Source organism: Diabrotica virgifera, chromosome 1 (genome assembly GCF_917563875.1).
Source record: "Diabrotica virgifera virgifera chromosome 1, PGI_DIABVI_V3a".
Lineage (NCBI taxonomy): Eukaryota > Metazoa > Arthropoda > Insecta > Coleoptera > Chrysomelidae > Diabrotica > Diabrotica virgifera.
Window position 1 is genome coordinate 263,096,648 of NC_065443.1, and position 20,570 is coordinate 263,117,217.

The window sequence follows — 20,570 nt, forward strand, 5'->3', positions numbered from 1 at the left end:
TTCCAGGAGACAAGGTCCATACTGAGCACCAAGTGCCCGGAGCCCACCGTCGACGTAATATTATTGTTCAGCGACCACAAAAGCCCCGAGCAATGAATGTGTGTTGATTTTGTATCCAATTTCTATAAAACTTCAGTAGACGAGGGCCATTCTAGGCAGCAGGTGTCTCGGAGACTATCACGGTCATGATATTCGCGTTCAGCGAGTTTAAAAACTCCCGGGTAGGAAAATTGAACTCATTTTCGTCAATTACTTCCGAATTATAAATATCATTTTTCATCACTTCGAAATGTATTTTGAAAAATGCATTTTCCGTGTTCAACAATGCAATTTTCATTCATCATTATTTTTGTTCGCAAAGTTGCCTAAGGCTCTTACGAATCGAATACAAAAAGTTTAATTAAGATTCATCCAACTGCAAAAAATTAGTAGGATTTAGGCTTTTTACTGCTTTATTGCCTCGCCTACTATCTAATATTTCATAATTCTGGACCTCGAAGGTAAACTACACTATGTCGACATGGTGTTGTTTTGTTTTTATTCCTTTAACTTAATCAGCTGTCCAAGAGCTTTCTAGAGGTATACTACTACACTTGGTACTAATAACCACGAAAACGAAATTACCAAAAAATAGAACACTATGTTCAAATAATTTGAGAGGTAAAAAGCGCCATGTAAACTTGGGTGTTATTACCTCCCAGTTACTAAGTGCGTGCTGATGGCAAACAACACTACATATTATGTTGACTTAGTACACTGAGCACCTAGATGCAAACGGGTTATAGGTAACTGTTCTTCTTAACAGAAATAAATCTCTTTGTTTTTATCTATTCTTTTTTTATAGTTACATAGTTGTTGTTTTTATAAAAATCGTGGTTATTAATATATTGTAATAAACAATCAACAAATATTGTGTACCTGCTCTTAAAAATTGGTGTTTCTATTTCGACTGACATTATACACATAGTTTCAAAAGTTATGCAGTTAGTTGTTTTTATAAAAATCGTGGTTATTAATACATTGTAATAAACAATCAACAAATATTGTGTACCTGCTCTTAAAAATTGGTGTTTCTATTTCGAATGACATTATACACATAGTTTCAAAAGTTATGCATCACTTAAAATTATGCTAAATTTAAAAAAATTATAAAAGAAACAGAAATAACAAGTTTAAAAACAAAAGATGTAGATCTTTGAAACACACTCAGTGATCAAAAGATCCAAAGTTAATGGTTTAACGACCACTCGTACGAAATGGTGGATGTGTGAATTGTTCGTAAGGGGACTTTTCCACATTCTCTATTTCATCTGTTAGAAATAACAAGTATTATTAAATGTTATTATTTTGTTGAGCCACAATATGTCAGCTACAAATTGACAACATTGTTGTTAATTCTGTTTTCTTTAAAGGGTCAATAAATACATATTGGTTCATTAATAATAATGCTCTATTTGTGATAAAATATAGACAATTAAATGGACAACCAAACAACATACCTTCTGTCTGGTACATACAAAAACCTATTTAGTATTACAATGGTATTACCTCATAATCATAATAACCATTTTTTTAAATATTTTATAGTGCGTTCAATAATTTGACCAGAGACTGTATTGTACACTACGGAAAAAACAGAATTTGTTCAGATTGTTATCAAATGTTTAACACCTGATGTTAGCGTTTAGTGAAGCGTTTTAAAGAATTCTTCAACTCACTTTTATTTTGTTTTTATAATACAGCTTGATAATTTTACATTATATTTTTCAGCCAACTTTTGTGAATTTAAACCAGACTTTTCACTTTCTCAGCTATGTATTATATTTTTATTATGTTTCTTAGCGACAAAGGTTTCCTATTTTACGACAGATTCTTCTAGATTCTAGACCTTTAAGAACTTTGTGTTTGCCGACACCGACCCCAATTTTTATGCAGGTTATTTTTAATCTCATTTTAGATAAATAAGATAATTAATAAAATAGTATTGGGTATTTCGCAATATTGGGTATTATCAACAAATACCTATAGAAAAATATTTGGGCCGATATTAACTGGTAAATTTCGACTGAAAGAGATTATTTGGTCGCGACCGTATTATATAAATGGCCGTTAGTACAGGTTGCCGATTTTGACAGGTGGCCGTTAGCACAAGTTTTGCTGTAATAACATTTAACTAAAATACAAATTTGTTTCATGAGAAGTACCTAGCCAATTTTTTGGGCTTAAATACCTTTAAATTCATTAAACATTTTTTAAGTATAGTTCAAACCTATCAGAGGTAAACTGCACTATGTTACTGTAAATTACCATTAATTACAGTAATTAGGGCAAATTTTAACATTTTATTAGTTGAATTGTACAAACTAGTTATATGATATAATTAAAATACGATCACATTGTCTTTCAGACCGAAAGATACCTAATTATAGGATATATAAGATTTTTAAAACATTCAGAGGTAAGCTGCACTATGTCACTGTAAAATACCATTAATTACAGTAATTAGGCAAATTTTAACGTTTTATTAGTTGTGTTGTACAAACTAGTTATATGTTATGATTAAAATATGATCACATTGTCTTTCAGAGCGAAAGATACCTAATTATCGGATATATAAGATTTTTAAAATATTCAAACTGCTCTACTGAAAAGTTGCTTAAAATGACATAGTGTAGTTTACCTCCGAAGTCCAGAATTGATGTTTTAACTAATTCTTTATTTTCTTATAGATGTCGACATGAGGTTCCTGTCTCCCTACCGCCTCTCTCCAAGCAACAGTTTCCTTGTGCAAAGCGCGCCGATCTCCAGAGTGCCCTCACTTGAACCACTGTTTAAGAAGGAACCCAGTACAACGAACGGTCAAAAGACAAGTCTGAATCAAAACGATTGCAAAATTCAAATTGAGGATTCATTTATGGAGAAACCGTACAAAGAGCTTAAGCCGTCCAAAGAGTCTAAGTCCCAGAAAGAGTGTAAGGCTCAAAAAGAAGAAGCGAAGCGGAAAATAAGTGCCATAAATGCCGTCAAAAGGCAGTCTGATATACTCGAAGAAAAAGAAGAGGAAGAAGAGCAAACAAGTGTGACAGAAAATTTAATTTAAGTTTTAATTGTAGGAAAATAAATTATTTTTATAGTTTCTTAGCAATTTTTACTTTTTCTTATTCTGTGATGTTATTTATTGAACTTTCGATGACCGTCGTAATGAATGAAGTAATGAAGCTTAAAATAGGACAAAACCTCGCAATTTTTACAGAATCAATAGATTTGCTTGAAAATTTGAGAATAAGTAGTGGATAGTCCAAGGATCAAACTCTACATGATGCCGAAAAACGCTTTTACCATGGGGGTGGTTGCCACCCCATCTGGGGGGTGGAAATTTTTTATTATAGTTTGACCACAAAAGTTGGTAAAAACATTCATTATAAGCAAAAAACGTTCTATATATTTTTGTGATAAAATTAATAGTTTTCGATTGATTCTCTATCGAAAGTGTTAGTTTTAAATCGAAAAAATCAATGTTTTTAATGTTTTCTGCTAATAACTCCAAAAGTTTTCGTTTTATCAAAACAACTTTACTTAACAACAATGTAGCTTTTGAAAACATAAACAAAACCTTTTTCTTTTAATTTTCTTTAAGACCAATAGTAATCGAGCTATACTTTATTATATATTAGCTCTTCTTCGTCAAATGCTAAATACTGTAGTTTCAAAGTCAAAAGATGGGAAAACTATGTATTTGTCGAGGATAACTTATTGAAACTAATTTAAAGTACCTATTTAAAAACATCTATCTGCAGAAATAGAAAAAAGTCTCAAGCTCAAAAATTAAGTGACTTATAATGAAAAGAATGTCAGTCCCTATTTTTTCAGCGAAAAAGTGATCGGAAGCAACCGCCCCAATCACCACTCTAATTAAAATTAGTCATTGACCTTAATAGGTGTTCTTTATTTATGTATTATTAATAGGTTCTAGAAGTTTGACCGGCCTAGAATGATTGATTTAAAAAAAAATGGAGTTACAAACGAATAACGAATTTTTGTAGTTTGGAAAAAAATGGCTTTTTCTTCAGAAATAAATACTCTTCATTTATCTCTGCGAACTTGTAAGTATTTGTTTAACTCGGTAAAATGCTGCATCGTAACCATCTTGATAATTAAAATAATCTTAACTACATACGTAATGACGGAATAACTTTTTATTTTTCATTGAACCTATTATACTACTATATTTATAGTCATTTGGCATCATTATTGATTCGGTGCCCTGCACTGAGCTACCAATATCTTCTTCTTTGGTATTAACCTCCCCCTCAGATAAAAAAAAATGTGTGTGTACTTTGTACGCACGTAAGAAGTTTTACTTCTATTATAATATAATCTAACTCCATGTTATGATTTCAACGAAATCAATATACAGTGTGTCTGCGTAACTTGGAACCATATGGGAAACTTTTTTAATATCAATTTTACGAAAAAAAGATATTCTTTATAAAATGCTCTGCATAGCCTAAAACCTAAGATGAAATCATCAGATATAACATTTTATCAATGGTATACGAGGTATGTCAAAAAATATTAATTTCGCTCAAGAGTAAAGTGCCTTTATATTTCACAATATCGAAAATTGTCATTGAGAAATGATTGTAATTCAAAATTATGTTATAATCTGCATTTGCACTCTTCTAATTGAAAATTTTTTTTTGAAAATTTTCCTCAAATCACGGACACCCAACATCATTTTATTTATGATAGCTCCGTTATTGTTAATTTTACGAAATAAAGTTATTCTTTATAAAAAGTTTTTCATAGTCTCGTAACCAAAATAAAATTATAAGATATTAAATTTTGTCAATTTTATACGAGGTATGTCAAAACATATGAATTTCGCTGAAGAGTAAAGTACCTTTATTTTTCACAATATTGAAATTTATTATAAAAAGTTGTTCAGAATTAAAAACTATGTTTCAATATGCAATGGCATCCTTCTATTTGAAATATTGTGAACTATAAAGGTATTTTACTTTTGAGCGAAATTCATATTTTTGACATACCTCGTATAGAATTGAAAAACAATTGATATCTTATGATTGCGTCTTAGTTTTTTGACTTTTCAGACATTTTTATAAAGAATAACATTTTTCGCAAAATTAATAATAACGGAGTTATCATAAATAAAAATTATGTTGGGTATCCGTAATTTGAGGAAAATTTTCAAAAAAAATTTCAATTAGAAGTGTGTAAATGCATATTATAACATAATTTTTAATTACAAACAACTTTTCTTAATAACAATTTTCGATATTGTGCAATATAAAGGCACTTTACTCTTCAGCGAAATTCATATTTTTGGACATACCTCGTATATTATTGATATGTTTCTTTTCATGAGCATTTTTCAGTGCGTCACAAATGATAGAAATAAAGGTAAGTCCGTGATAATATACATTTTAGTGACATGACATTTTAGTTAAATCTGACAGTTGTCACATTTTATTTGCAATTTTGCATAAAATCAAATCAATTGTGTTTATTGCATTTATAAAATGGTATTTTCTTTGATTTGTTTAGTCTTATATTCGAAAAATTGTACAGATTATATTCGAAGATATATTATATAATTCGAAAATAATTTTTTTTTCGATTATAGCGCCATCTATTGACAACTAGAATAAATGTTATAAATGTCACCGACGAAATGTAATCACCGACGTGCGTTTTCTTCTGTCACGTGCAATTTAATGCGTTAAAAAGAAATCGAAAAACTGTGACGCACTGAAAGATCCTCATGAGAAAAAGCATAAAATTTGATACGTGATGATTGCATCTTAGGTTTTAGACTATGCAGAGCACTATATGAAGAATAACTTTTTTTCGTAAAATTGATATTAAAAAAGTTTCCCATATGGTTCCAAGTTACGCAGACACCCTGTATATCTACTTTAAACAGTTTTTTATATTGAATTTAAATATTAAACTAATTTTAGAAAGAACTAAAAGAATACCAAATATTTAAAAAAAAATGACTTTGTCCGGATTTGAACGGAGGACCTCTCGATCCGTAGGCGAATGCTCTACCGATGAGCTACCACGTTGTGTATACATACGATCATTTCTCGGACATAATTACAATCACGGTGACATATAGATTAATTGAAAATAAACATTTTCAATAATACTTATTACGAGGAAGACAAATCTACAGACACAAAAATTATAATAAATATATTTACTAAAAACACTAATAATATATTCTTTTCACGCACATCTTATTTGGCTACATAACTTATAGACGGAGAGGCAGCGCGGGAAAATCTCTCTGAATTTACTAAAGCTAGTTTTTTCACAGTTGATTACCGTGATTGTGTAGAGAAACATACTGCGGTCGGTCAAACGAAGCGTAGAACAGGTGGTACTGACAGCTTGTCAAAGTTGCTTACCTGCGGAGGTAATTAAATCCATTTACTAACGCTGAAAATCAGTACACACATTCTAAATTGAATATAAATAAAAGTTATTATAGTCGGTCAGCTGTATGACGGGACAGAGCCAGTCGGTCGGCCCCAATGAATGTACAGGATTATTCACTATATTTTGACCCCCTTGTAAACTGCTTTATTTACAGAATTAGAAAAAAATGTAAAATACAAAAGTTATTGGATTTGTTAATTATGATTTTTTGACATATATATCGTAATAGTGACATCATCCATCTGGGTGTGATGACGTAATCGACTATTTTTTTAAATGAGAATAGGGGTTTTACAATTTTAACTATTTAATGGGAAATAAGCCACAATATTATTAAAAAATGATTTTTATTATCAATCCTACAACATTCACAAGAAATAATATGAGGAAAATATCAATACCATACATAAAAGGACTATCCGAGAAGCTTAAAACAATAGGAAATAAATTCAACATTTCAACAACATTCAAAACAACCAACACATTGAGATCTATTCTATCTAAAACTAAACCTAACAATGAACAAGAAAGGACAAAGAATTGTATTTATAAAATACCTTGTGAATGCGAACAGTTTTATATAGGTGAAACATCAAGACCATTAAACGTTAGAATAAGTGAACATCAATCTTATATTAAAAATAGAGAATTTGATAGATCTCAAATATGTCAACACGCATGGGATAATGAACATAGAGTTCAGTGGAGAGATTCAAGTGTAGTCCTGAAAGAAACAGATAGTAAAAAGAGAAAAATCAAAGAAGCGGCTCTAATTATGCTAAACGAAACCAATTGTGTCGCAAATTCCTCGGTGGAATGCAGTAGGATGTGGATACCCATACTGAAAGAGGAAGTCAATAGAAAGAAAATACCACAATTAGTAAGTCAATAGTCGAGTTAGTACATATTTTATATTTTAGTATTACTTATATATCCATGTATTATTGATATTATTTATAATTTAAACAAAATTATAGTAAAGTCAGAATTTGGTATTAATTTTGAGAGTAAATTAAATGTAAGACCAAATACTTACGATGTCGGGATAGTATCACGAGGTTTTTCCTGGTTTTCCCTCGTGATTTACTATGAGATCTCCAACGCGAGAATTTTAATGTCACCGTTGCATGTGGTTGTCTTTTTAAAGACAGATCACATGCTATGATTTTTTTGTGACGGATATTCTTGAGTTGGGGTTGATTTCAAGTAATCGAATGAACTATCTTTCAGTAAAGTCGTCCCAGGAACGCAACTCATAAATATTGGCAACATCATTTTAAAGTCTTCTACTTTAAAATATATCATATGTATCTGAATTGCCGATATAAATGAGTCAAATTAAATAAATTATTAGAAGAATTTTTTTACTAAGCAACAACATTTTTGTTTATGTTAGTAGTATTTTGTATTTTGACAACGGCACCCGATTTGGGCGTCGAAACGTTAATAAAAATCATTTTTTAATAATATTGTGGCTTATTTCCCATTAAATAGTTAAAATTGTAAAAATGCCACAAGAAAATAGCTTCAGAACAACATTGAGAATAGGGGTCGTGTGCTAGCTCATTTGAAAGGTTTTTCAATTTTCTATGCAGTAATATAAATATTAAGATCATTATTTATACAGGGTGTCCAAAAAAAAATTTTGAATTATTAAGTGAACAATTATTTTAATTAAAAGATTTTCTTTATATAAGCTAGCATACGACCCCTATTCTCATTTAAAAAAATAGTCGATTACGTCATCATGACCAGATGGATGACGTCACTAGTACGATATATATGTCAAAAAATCATAATTAAAAAATCGAATAACTTTTGTATTTTACATTTTTTTCTTATTCTGTAAATAAAGCAGTTTTCAAGGGGGTAAAAATATAGTGAATAACCCTGTACATTCATTGGGGCCGACCGACCGGCTCTGTCCCGTCATACAGCTGACCAACTATAATATCTTTTATTTATATTCAATTTAGAATATGTGTACTGATAAATGTACTGTGTGCCTTAGTAAATGGATTTAATTACCTCCGCAGGTAAGCAACTTTGACAAGCTGTCAGTACCACCTGTTCTACGTTTCGCTTGACCGGCCGCAGTATGTTTCTCTACACAATCACAGTAATCAACTGTGAATTAACTAGCTTTAGTAAATTCAGAGAAATTTTTCAGCGCTGCTTCTTGGACTATTAAAAGATGTAGCGACTAATACCATACTGTCGGTGTGCGCATGCGCCCAGAGAAATAAAAATTCACCCTCGTGCCTAAGGAAATATAAGTTCAAAAATCATACTCAGAACTGCTGTCGTTAATGGAACAATGGGCATCAGATTCTGAAGAGAACTGTTCTTTGGGGTCCTTCTTGTTCTTTTTTACCATCCTAGTAGGAAAAAGGTATTTTTATTTAAGAAGCTTCTGTCTTTCCAAGTCTCGTGTTGGCTTTTCAACTAGTTGTTTTTTTAACTTCTTCCTTTTGCAAGTGCTCTTGGTAGGTGTTGAAGTCAGAAATTGTGTTTTCAATCCTTTTCTAATACGCTTCTTTTTGATTTGTATTTTAGTTAGAGAAATTATATGTAAGAAGTTGCTATTTAAGTCTGGAGACAAAATTGATCTCCTCTCATGTAGACGGTGTAATTTCAGATTGGGACTTATGTGATGCATAGTGATCTGCTCCAGAGAGATGTATCATCTTGAAGTGGGCGGTTGATACTAAGGGACATGTGAGCGGCCGTGGAGTAACGGCATAATCGCTGGCCTCATACGCCAGTGCACGTGGGTTCGAGCCCTGCCAAAGACAAACCATTTTCATTTCCAATAATGACACGAGCCGTCTCACCGTGACTCGGACAGCACGTTAAGCCGTCGGTCCCCCTGGGCTAGTGTACATCGGCACTAGTTACTTAAAACAGTGTTAAAGATGTAAATGGCGCCGGAACTGTCCGAAAGGATCTCCCCGGCAAAAATGCCATACGATATTATATACTAAGGGACATGTTCTGAATGATAAAGCAAATCTTCTAACTGATTTTCGTCATTATTAAATATTAACTTTAGATCATCTTCACACGGCTCTTCATCCGGTGGTTAATATGATGGAAAATCAACATCCGAGAAAGTATTTAGTTACTTTCATAAATTAGTTCAAATTCGTTTTTAAACGATTTCACAACATTGTAAACCCTAAGTGTTTCTCCTGAATTAGATACATCCCAGTTTTCTAGAGATGCATGATAATAAGCCTTTAGCGAGCAGATAATTCACCGATACAGAGGTTGTGCTTTGTGACTGCTGTGAGGTGAAATGGTAAGCATCTCAACGTTATTTAATTTTGCAAAACTTACCACCTTCAAATTCTTGTGAGATAAATGATTATCTAAAATCAGCAAAATTGGGTTCTCTTTGCTTGTATATTATGTAAGTAAATGTATATTTTTGAAAGTGTGTTAGCTACTTTTATTACTCATATGTCATCAGCTACAGACATGTCATATCCTAATGAACCGCCCTTAATTAAAAATGGTTTCATACTTCCCTATTTTTCGTGAGTAGATAAATAAGAAGGCACAAAATTTCCCAGATGAATGACTTCACACACAACCGTTGCTACTATTTTGGCAACGTGTCTTCTTCCTGTTTGAGCTACGTGTCTTGGAAGGATATTCGTAATATTTTGAACTCCCATTTCGTCTATATTATAAAAATATGATTTAAACCAAAGCTTTCTTTATAAAAGTCTCTAAACTAGCAAAATGTTAGTTGAACCTTGTTGAACCCTCTCACTGGTCCTAGCATCACGTGTTCTTCGGAATATATTTCTTTCCATAAAATTACGACAAAAATCTCTTCCTGCAAGCATTGTCTCGAAGAAAAATGTATGGGAAATATGAAGAAGAAATCCAACAACCTCGTGTAGATATAAAGCGAAAATGGATGAAAAATATGAAAAGTACGATGTAAAGGACGATGATATCAGTGAGAACGAAATAAATGTTTCCCCATATACGCATGATCTTATCTCCATAAAAAATAAAAAACTAAAATACCACGGATCTTCAAACAATATTTTAACACTAAAACAAATTTGCTGGCATATTACATCAATAAATAACTATAAAAATATATTTCGGTTACTTTATACGACTAATCAAACATCCTTATTAAACAAATATCCTGTTTTTATTTCAAACCACTTAATAAAAATATCAGATCTAATTTAGAAGGAAAAACTGTTTAGTGTATCAGATTTAATAAAATGGTTACTGGTCAAATCGACAAAACTATCAAAAGAGTTAAAAGAAAAGTGAATAATTTAAAAAGGTGAGTATACCTATGGTATATGTTATACCTACATAGATTAATTATAATTAATAATTATCTAGAGAAAAACCCAAGATCTTCTTTGCAGACTTCTGTAGGTATTCCTGTCCAGCCATCTACTTAAATATTGTGTTTTATTTTGTTTCTACTTATTTATTTATTTAGCATATTTATTTAATTCCTTGCTTACAACATTATTCCAGAAGAACTGACGCCTTCACAAACTTTCTTTATATATTTGCTCAGCAAGTATGTAGATAAAGAAAGTTTTTAAATCTTCATTACCTCTACTACAATTTTTTTAGCTAATAATCATTTGTGTTTTATTACTCTTATGGTAAGAACTAATTTGTTTGACAGTATTTTTATCCTAGAAATTGGAGTAGAAATAATATGTCTAAATTTAAAGTATACCTAAGTACTCTCATTTTGGATATTTCCTGGACTCAGGTAAAGGTTAAATACTCAGGCAAATGCCCATTTATAAAAGCCCTATCCGCGGAGTATTTACCTTCACCAGATCACCAATCCACCAGTACCCTTCACCAGTTTCTACATCTTTACTACCATTTTTTTTAGCTAATAATCATTTTATTACTCTTATGGTAAAAACTAATTTGTTTGACAGTATTCTTATCCTTGAAATTAGAGTAGAAAGGGAATATGTTTAAATTAGCATTAGTACTCTCATTTTGAACATTTCCTGGACTCAGGTAAGTGGTAAATACTCGGGCAAATGTCCATTTATAAAAGTCCTATCCACGGAGTATTTACCTTCACCAGATCACTATTTAGAACAATATTGATTATTACGAGTATGTTCCGTAGTAAGATAACGTCACATTCATTTCAGAAAGCTTAAACCAAATGGACAATGGTACAAACTATTAGTTTGAAAGAATAATTTTTTATGTTAAATTTATATTTACAATTTTTACAATTTAATATTTATTTTTTATGGGAAATAACCACAATTTTAGAAAAGGTGTTTATTTTTGGCGATTCGATTTGCACTTCGGAAATCATTCTAACGTATTTTGAGAATAATTCCCAAGGTGTAATTGCCATAATGGTACCTAAATTAATTAAAATGCCAAAAGAAAAAGCTTAAGAACAATATTAATTTTTTATTATCCAAATATATAATATTATGTTAGGTTAAACTCTAATATTAGGATTTTAACAGAGCTGACTGTTATATTTGTATTATTATATTTGTATGTATGACTGTTATATACATTATATTTGTATGATTGTATGATACAAATATACACATTCTACTATTTTAGAAAGCCGTATGGTCCAAATTCAGTCTCTACAAATTTGAAACCGAGAGCTATCTTAAAAGATGGCGATTACAACATCATCCAACCTAAATTCCGTTGGAGATATCTGCACTATGTGAGAGATACTTTCACCAGCTTAGTGGACGCTGAATGGAAATGGACGATACAAGTAATGGTTCTCGGATTTACTGGATGCTGGATCAGTTTTGCATTGCTTTGGTGGTTGATAGCGTTCGTGCATAAGGATCTCCACGATGAACACTTGCCACCAATGCAATCAGATAATGGTAAGATATAGTGATCGCATCGCCAAAAATATAATAGCGCCGATATACTTCGCTATCTTTTCTTTAACTGAAGTTTTAACAAAAAAGACAAGAAAAACGACAAAGAAACGACAAAGAAAAAGACAAAAAAGACAATAAAGTTTATTTATCTGTGTTTAACTTTAGTTGATTTGTAATTTTTAGTCATTTTCGATTATTTTTATTTATCCAAAAAATTTAAAATGTCAAGAGTTCGCGGTCATTTGCAATTTCGTCATTTACACGACTTCGGGAAGCATGAAAGAGGCCGGTTTTAATTTACAGGAATTTTCACAAAGAGTTGAAACTGATCCATCAACGGTGTTAAGAGTTTGGAGGAAATGGTGCAATGATGAGAATTATCGGCGTCGTGTTTTGTGCAAGGTAAGGCCGTGATTTGCAACATCTTCTTGTTCTCAGAAATACACAGCACAGTGTGCATAAAGTAAGAGATGATTTAGATACAGCTAGAGAAAGGGTAGTCTCATGAAGAACAGTTAATCAAAGATTATTGGAAGGGGACTGAGAGCATACAGTCTGCTTTTGGTGTTAGATTTGACACCATAGTTCGACGCTTAGAATGGGGCAGAGCTAGGCAGAACTGGCATGGCCAATGGAATTTTGTCTGATTCGGTGATGAATCTGTATTGTGATCGGATGGCTCTGATGGGCGCACAAAGGTAAGAGTTTTCGAGGTGAGAGACGAAATATAGAATTGGATGTTGAACGTCATACTGCAAGACAACCAAGCATTATAGTATGGGGTGCTATATGTTTAGGAAACAGATCACCTCTAGTTTCTATTAACGGCACTTTGATAACTCGACGATATATTGGTGAAATACTGCAAACGGTCTTACATCCCTACCTAGAAACCATTCCAAATGCAATCTTTCAACAGGATAACGCAAAACCTCATATTGCCATCAAACTATGCAGGGGCGGCCCGTCGGGGTAGGCAAGGTAGGCGCCGCCTACCCTCTTCAAATGTAATACAATAATATAAATTATTAATATAAATTACTTATTTCAAAATTGTAATTTATAAATTTTGACACAATACCTAAAATAAAATAGCAAAAATTATCCAAATTATTTTTAAAAATATCCAAAAAATTTTCTCCGTAGTTATAATTATTGTACGCTCCTTTTAGTATCAGTAGTACTGTATAAGATTCTATATTCTTCCTTGGTCAGGCACTTGAAAACGTAGCCTGAAATAGAACGACGCCAACACCGAATTGACGTGCGATCTCTCTCTGTTTACGCGAGCCAGGCCTGCTGCAGGTCTGCTGGTAGCGACTGTATTCTACGATTTTGAAAGGGCTGATAGGCACAGAGTCTTATAGCCGGACCTACAAAATTTTATCAGTTGCTTCTCTTGTGTCTTGTGAAACTGTTTTAAATAATTGTTTTTTGATTTTGGCTGTTATTAGTAGGTTAAGTATTGAATAAAACTAGTTAGGACAATTTAAATTTGTTTATGAAAACTGAATAATAAACAGGTAAATTTGAGATCGGTCTATTGAAGGGCATTTTAGTTTTATAATAATTTAGTAATAATTCACCAACGACAAATAAATCTGTGAATAGTTATTTGTCAGTCGTCCATTATATTTTTATTGTGTTTCAATACAATTTGGATAATTTAAAGTTAAACTGACGAATTGTGTTATTAGATTATATAGATAATTAAAAATTTAAAGCCAGGTTAATTGTTAACTTATCAATTTATTCGAAGAGTAAATTATTATTTGATACATAAATAAAATAAGTAATATTTGACGTTGTTGAAACGTAGGTGTGTTAGTTTTATTGGTGGAAAAACTTTAGTCATCGAATATGAATATTTTAAACGATGTAATATGCAGTTTGATCGAGACGCCTTTTTCAAGGCGCCAAAATCAAGAAAGATCAGAAATTATTTCAATGGGCCGGCCTTTACCAAATTTAACAATTTTATCCACAGATAAGACAAAAGACAATCGACCATTTTCGAGATCGTTTAAAACAATATGGTATGAAAATCATAAATGGCTAAGCGGAAGCTATTTTAAAAATTCACTTTTCTGTTGGCCTTGTCTGCTGCTCCCAAATTTGAAGCAAAATGTTTGGGTGAGTCAGGGATATTCAGATTTGAAAAATTTATCAGCTAGTGTAAAAAAACATGAATCTTCGAAAGAACATTTAAACAATTGCTTAGGTTTAAAACGGTTAGAAAAAAATAAACAAACTATTGACAGTGCTTTAGCTGGACAAATTTCTCTATCTAATAAGATATATAATGAAGAAGTTGAAAAAAATTGAAGAAGTTGAAGAAATTGATGTTACAATTCTGTTAGTAAAACAATAACTTGCATTTCGCGGTCGTGATGAGAGCCATAATTCTTCAAACATGGGTAATTTTAAAGAAATTTTTAATTTAGTAGTTAAACGCGATCAGGAAATCCAGGATCATGTTAAAAAATAGAAGGGGTGTTCAAGGGTTTGTCAAAAACAATACAAAATGATTTAATAGATTGCCTTGCCGATTACGTAAAAAATGAAATTTCAACAGAAATTAATGAAAGGACGATACTACTGATATAACCGAAAAATCACAGTGTACTTTAACAATCCGTTTTGGTAACAAAGTTGGTCAGGTAACAGAAAGATTTTTAGGGTTTTTTTATGTTAGCGAGAATAGATCTGCAGACGCTCTTTATAGTTTAATTTCAAACGTGCTTGAGCCATATGATTACAAAAATAAATTAATTGCTCAATTTTACGATGGTGCAAGTGTAATGGCTGGCTCTTTAAACGGATTACAATCAAAAATTAAAGTAGATGCTCCAAAAGCAATTTTTACACATTGTTGCGCTCATAGATTACATTTAGTATTGAAAGACGGCTCAAAATGTATTACAAATTGTAGGATATTTTTTGTCGCCTACCCGAAGTATATGTTTAGCCTACCCGCATACTGAGGTCACGAGCCGCCACAAACTATGTAGTTCATACAAGAATCTGATGTAGAGACTTTGGAATGGCCATCAATATCAGCTGATTTGTCACCCATCGAAAATGTGTGGGATATGGTAGGTCGAAACCTAAATCGTTTGCCACGTCCTCCAGCAAACTTAGAAGACCTGTGGCATGCCATATGAACAATACGTATGCGTATTTCGCAATATGATATACACCACTTAATTTGATCACCACCCCAAAGAGTAACTGAGTGTACAGAAAAATAAGGAGGAGCCACTCATTATAATTTTTTTGTCGAAAATGACATTGCAAAATTTGTTTATAATGTTATGAGATAATAAGAATATTATAAATATTTAAATTTGTCCTTCTAATTGTTGCATTTTTTGGCCATCAGTGTACATAAAAGAAGATGGGTCTAGGACGTTTCATCGCGGCCAGTTCATCGCCGCCGTTTCGATGCCGCCAGTTTATCGCCGGCCGATTCATCGCCGGTCGTTTTGATGCCGCCGGTTCATCGCCAGTCAGTTAATCGCTAACTGATATATTTCCGAATTTTCGACAGTTACATTTATTATTTATTTTTAGTATTAATTAGGAATTTTAGGAAATGCGAGATATGACCATTCCCGTTGCCATACTTAATCTTTTAATAGACTTTTAAACTTTTATAATATAAAATATAATTTAACACTACAAATTTAATACTGTTTAGTATCAAATTTAGGGGAAGTAGAAGTAGAACAGTAAATTAATATAATAATATTTTTTATCTATTAATTTGTCATAAGTTTTGAACTGAATTTAACGTCGTGTCGTGTCATCTCCCATAATACAAGATCAACTAACTAACTGGCGATGAAACGGCCGGCGATGAAACGGCCGGCGATGAAACGGCCGGCGATGAAACGGCCGGCGATGAAACGGCTGGCGATGAAATGGACTGGCGATGAACCGGCGGCATCGAAACGGCGGCGATGAACCGGCGGCGATGAAACGTCCCATTCCGAAGAAGATAATATATTTTAACGACTCTCTATAGAACCATGTTTAGAATACGGATTTTAGTTTAAAAGTTTAAAGGCAGAAATTAATTAATTTTACATTTTCCAATTGTATTCTCAAACACATTTAAAAAAATAATGTTTTTATTTAAAATATTTCATGTTTTTAGGTTGGACACCTTGTGTTTTGAACATTTATGGTTTTCATTCCTGTTTCCTATACTCTTTAGAAACGCAGTCCACAATTGGGTACGGCTCAAGAGCTATAACAGAAGAGTGTCCCGAAGCTATATTTCTAATGTGTGCTCAATGTATTATTGGCACCTTCATAGATTCTTTCACAGTTGGAGTACTCTTTGCTAAACTTACAAGACCTAGACTTACTGCTTACACTGTACAATTTTCAAAAAATGCAGTTGTATGTTTGCGAGATGAGGAGTATTGTATGATGCTGAGGATAGGAGATTTAAGAAAAAGTCATCTTATAAGTAAGTACCTAAAGAAAACAATTAGAAGAAAAATTGAATCGTTTACTGGAAAACGTCAAAAATCAATTTATTCTGTTCAAAACAAAACTAAAACGAAAAAGTACCAGAATGTTACTCATAAAGATATGATTTTAAGATCAGATATAGTTAATGCAGCACAGTTTTAACAAAGTAACCAAAATACCAAAATCATATTTGAGGCTTTATACAGATTATTGATACACCATTTTATTGATTCGTGCTGTTAGTACCAGAGTAGTTAACAATTTTTAATTAGACCAATTTATATTTCACCTGAACTAGGTCATCTAGTCTCATTCCGTCTCAATATGTTCATATAAGTTAATATTATTTTTTAGGTTCAAGTGTAAAAGCCTTTTTGATCCATACAAAAGTTACCAAAGAAGGAGAAAACCTTAACGACTTTGAAACAGAGCTGGAAGTACAATGTGATGATAGTGGTAGTGATCCATTATTGCTATGGCCTATTACAGTCATCCATAAAATATCAGAGAACTCACCTTTCTATAACTTTTCTGCCAGTGAAATGCTTAATGAAAAGTTCGAAATAATTGTCATTTTGGACGGTACGATCGAAAGTACCGGACAAAACACACATGCAAAGTCTAGCTACTTAGAAAACGAAGTGCTATGGGGACATACGTTTGAAAATATGTTGTATTACAATGATGAAATGGAAAGTTATGAAATTAACTATAAGTATTTTGATAAACTGAAGACTTTTCCGATGCCTATATGTTCTGCAGCTGAGTTTGACAAAATTCAAAATGGTAGGTCTATTTTCCGACTAAAATGAGATATTCACATTATCATAAAGAATAGAAGAATACTATACTAAAATCACAATGAAGATGCACTAGAAATAAACAAACCAAGAAAATGCTATTGTAAATCCCAAATCATGATCTAAAAAGTTTACACATTTTAAATCATGATTCGGAAGTGCTCCGCAAAACATTCAATGTGTCTTGTTTTGTTTATTTCTAGTGTATCTTTATTGTAATTTTAGTATAGTATCTACCACTATAGTTGTTTAGAATTTATCCATATTAAATATATTTTATTTTAGAAACTTCTAAACAATCTGATCTTATTCTCTTAAAACAACCAGGAAAGATTGAAAGAACAAAAAAGCATTTAAGAATTTTAGAAGATAACATAAATAACTCAATGAGATCAATTTCCTTTGGTAATATACAGGAATACCAAGAAAACAGTCATGAAATTATCTCTGAACCTACTCATCAGAAGAGATCATCTACTCCACCATTCCCAGTCGATTGGGTTTAAATATGGTTATATGTATTTATTAATCGTCTTTGTTGTAAAATTAATAAATGTAATGCATGAAAATTGTTGTTCTGTATGTCCTATACTTAAAACACCGTTTATTTCACCTTTTTCTATGCATTAAATAATTTCTTATGGTTTTGTGGAATAATAATAATAATATCCTATGGCTTTTTCGCAGAAGAGATCCTTTCGGACAGGTTACGGCGCCACTAACTCTTCAACCCTGTTTGAAGTAGCTTGTATCGAGCACACTAGCTCAGGGAGACCGACGACGGCTTAGCGTACCCTACGAAAAGCGATGAACGACTCGTATCACTTTTAGAAATGAAAATGTTGCTGTTAAGATTCTAACTCATGCGCTCTGGCTTAAGAAGCCAGTATCTTGCTGCTGAGCTACGGCCGTTCACGGTTTTATGAAGTAAAAAAAGGTAAAAAGTGGTAAATAGAAGTTTCGTATAAATAACTTTAAATACTTCACGCTTATCATAAGCTAAAGCTTGATTAGTGTAATTCTTTCAAATTCTGGTTGGAAACAAAATACTGAGTTCTCCATCATATAAAAAAGAAGACTTGGCTTGCCTACGACAATGAGGTTATTGAGGCCTGTCACGTCATTACTTTAGCAGGTTATACTATGAAATCTAACAGAAGTAACAGGAATAGAAATCTACTGTTGTACCCCAACACGCCGAAAACGTGTTATCAATATCTTTGCCTTTATCCCTGTGCGGGGTTAGCTTCCCTAATAAGTTTCTATCTTGGGTCATACCAATATCAATCCTCTTTGCAGAATCTCCTGCCTTAGCATCTTTCAATGTGTTAATTGGTATTCCTCCTGGTACTCCTTTCCTAGTAATTTGCAAATCAGCAATTCTTCGTACTGGGTGACTGATTAGCATCTCGACGTTGAACATGCCTGAACAACCTAAACCTAAACCTTCTCAGTTTGACATCTATTGATACCACACCTACACTTCCCCTAATATACTTATTCTTAATTTTATCCTTTTTTGTCACACCACTCATTCATATGAGCATTCTCATTTCCGTCACATGCACAATTTGTGCTGTCTATAGGAACAATCCCATATAACAATGATGTTCGCATCATGTTCAAAGCATATACTACCAATATTCGTATATATTCTCTTTAGTATATGCGTAGTACAAGCATAGCATGAACCTTAAAAAACATTCTAAATTTCATGTCTTTGCATACACTTCAAAGAATATTCTCGTACCGAATATACTGAGCACATTCGTGTACGTAGTATCTCGGAATATTCGTAAAACTATATTCTTCACACATACTTATAAGTACTTTTAAAATATCTTATAATTTGTAAGTATATGAAGAATGTTATTAGCCTTATATATTATTAACTTCGTTATTTTTAGAATAATTAATAAAATGTATGTATGTATTTGGCCGAATTCATTTCTTAAAATTATTTGAATTGTATGGTAAAAAAGTTGAAACATTAATTGTATTAACGTTTATTATTAAACATTCGTTTTCATAATTGGAATGAGTTTACCATGAGGTTTTTTACATCCTTGGAATTTAGGTACATTCAACTCAATATGGGCCATTCCAACACCAAAACGTGCCAAAACCCACAGCCAAAGGCTTTGGTGTTGCCAACTGTCGAGTAAGCTTTTCCCTCGACTTATCTTAAAAAGTCCCACTTTTATGAAAGAACTCCCTCCTGTTTACAAAATCTGAGAAAATATGTTTAATTATTTTCAAATATTTTGATTTTTTTTAAATATTTTACAATTTGGACTGGAGCAAAAATTTTCAGTTTTTGAGTTAACTTTTTCCCTTTTATCATCTTTTATATTGAAAATTCCCGCAAAAAGGGAAATTTCCCTCCGGTTGGCAACACCGAGTTCGGTGACCAAACTGCCAAACCGCCAACGGCCAGTCTCATTCTTCTGACCGCTTCCTACCTGAATAGGGATTAGGGATAGGATAGAAACAAAGGTAAAATATGAAAACGAAAACAGGCATTATTTGTATCTATGCAGTGTTAAGGACAAATACGAACGATAAAGTACTAGGATTAAAAAACATACATAATATCTTTATTTTCTTTGCGGTGCTTCAAAATATAATTCATTTTGGTAAACTCAATATTAGTTAAATAGTACCTAGGTAAGTACATATAAGTATATAAATTTTAGTTATTTATAGTTTAAGTCAAACCGACAAACAGGTGTATGTTCTCAAAAAAATTTGATAGTGTGTAAAATATTTTTTTATTATCAGCTAAGTACTTTCAACACATTACGTGCCATCATCAGAGCTTCGTCCTATTATAAAACCTTCATAGAAGAGCAATTGCTAAACAACACAATAAAAAACATAGATACTGAGCAACAGCCACAGATCTTGTATATAAAAACCCCTTAAAATTAAT

General features: G+C 32.1%; 2 protein-coding genes across 9 annotated transcripts in view; both read left to right on the forward strand.

Annotated features, from left to right (window-relative positions):
* The window catches only part of LOC114329435 (G protein-activated inward rectifier potassium channel 3), a 202,949-nt gene extending 199,813 nt beyond the window's left edge, over positions 1-3,136 (forward strand). For all 8 annotated transcript variants that reach the window (XM_028278534.2, XM_028278533.2, XM_050649696.1 and 5 more), the window contains one exon: positions 2,730-3,136. In XM_028278534.2, the coding sequence (XP_028134335.1) occupies positions 2,730-3,100 (371 nt within the window). In that variant the 3' untranslated portion in view covers positions 3,101-3,136. The remainder of the gene's footprint in view (positions 1-2,729) is intronic.
* Positions 3,137-10,667: 7,531 nt separating this feature from the next.
* LOC114329434 (G protein-activated inward rectifier potassium channel 3) lies at positions 10,668-18,207 on the forward strand. Its single transcript, XM_028278532.1, has 5 exons — positions 10,668-10,783; positions 12,073-12,356; positions 16,516-16,833; positions 17,193-17,624; positions 17,924-18,207. The coding sequence occupies exons 1-5, from the start codon at positions 10,719-10,721 to the stop codon at positions 18,142-18,144; spliced, it is 1,320 nt and encodes a 439-aa protein (XP_028134333.1). The 5' UTR covers positions 10,668-10,718; the 3' UTR covers positions 18,145-18,207.
* The last annotated feature ends 2,363 nt before the right edge of the window (positions 18,208-20,570 follow it).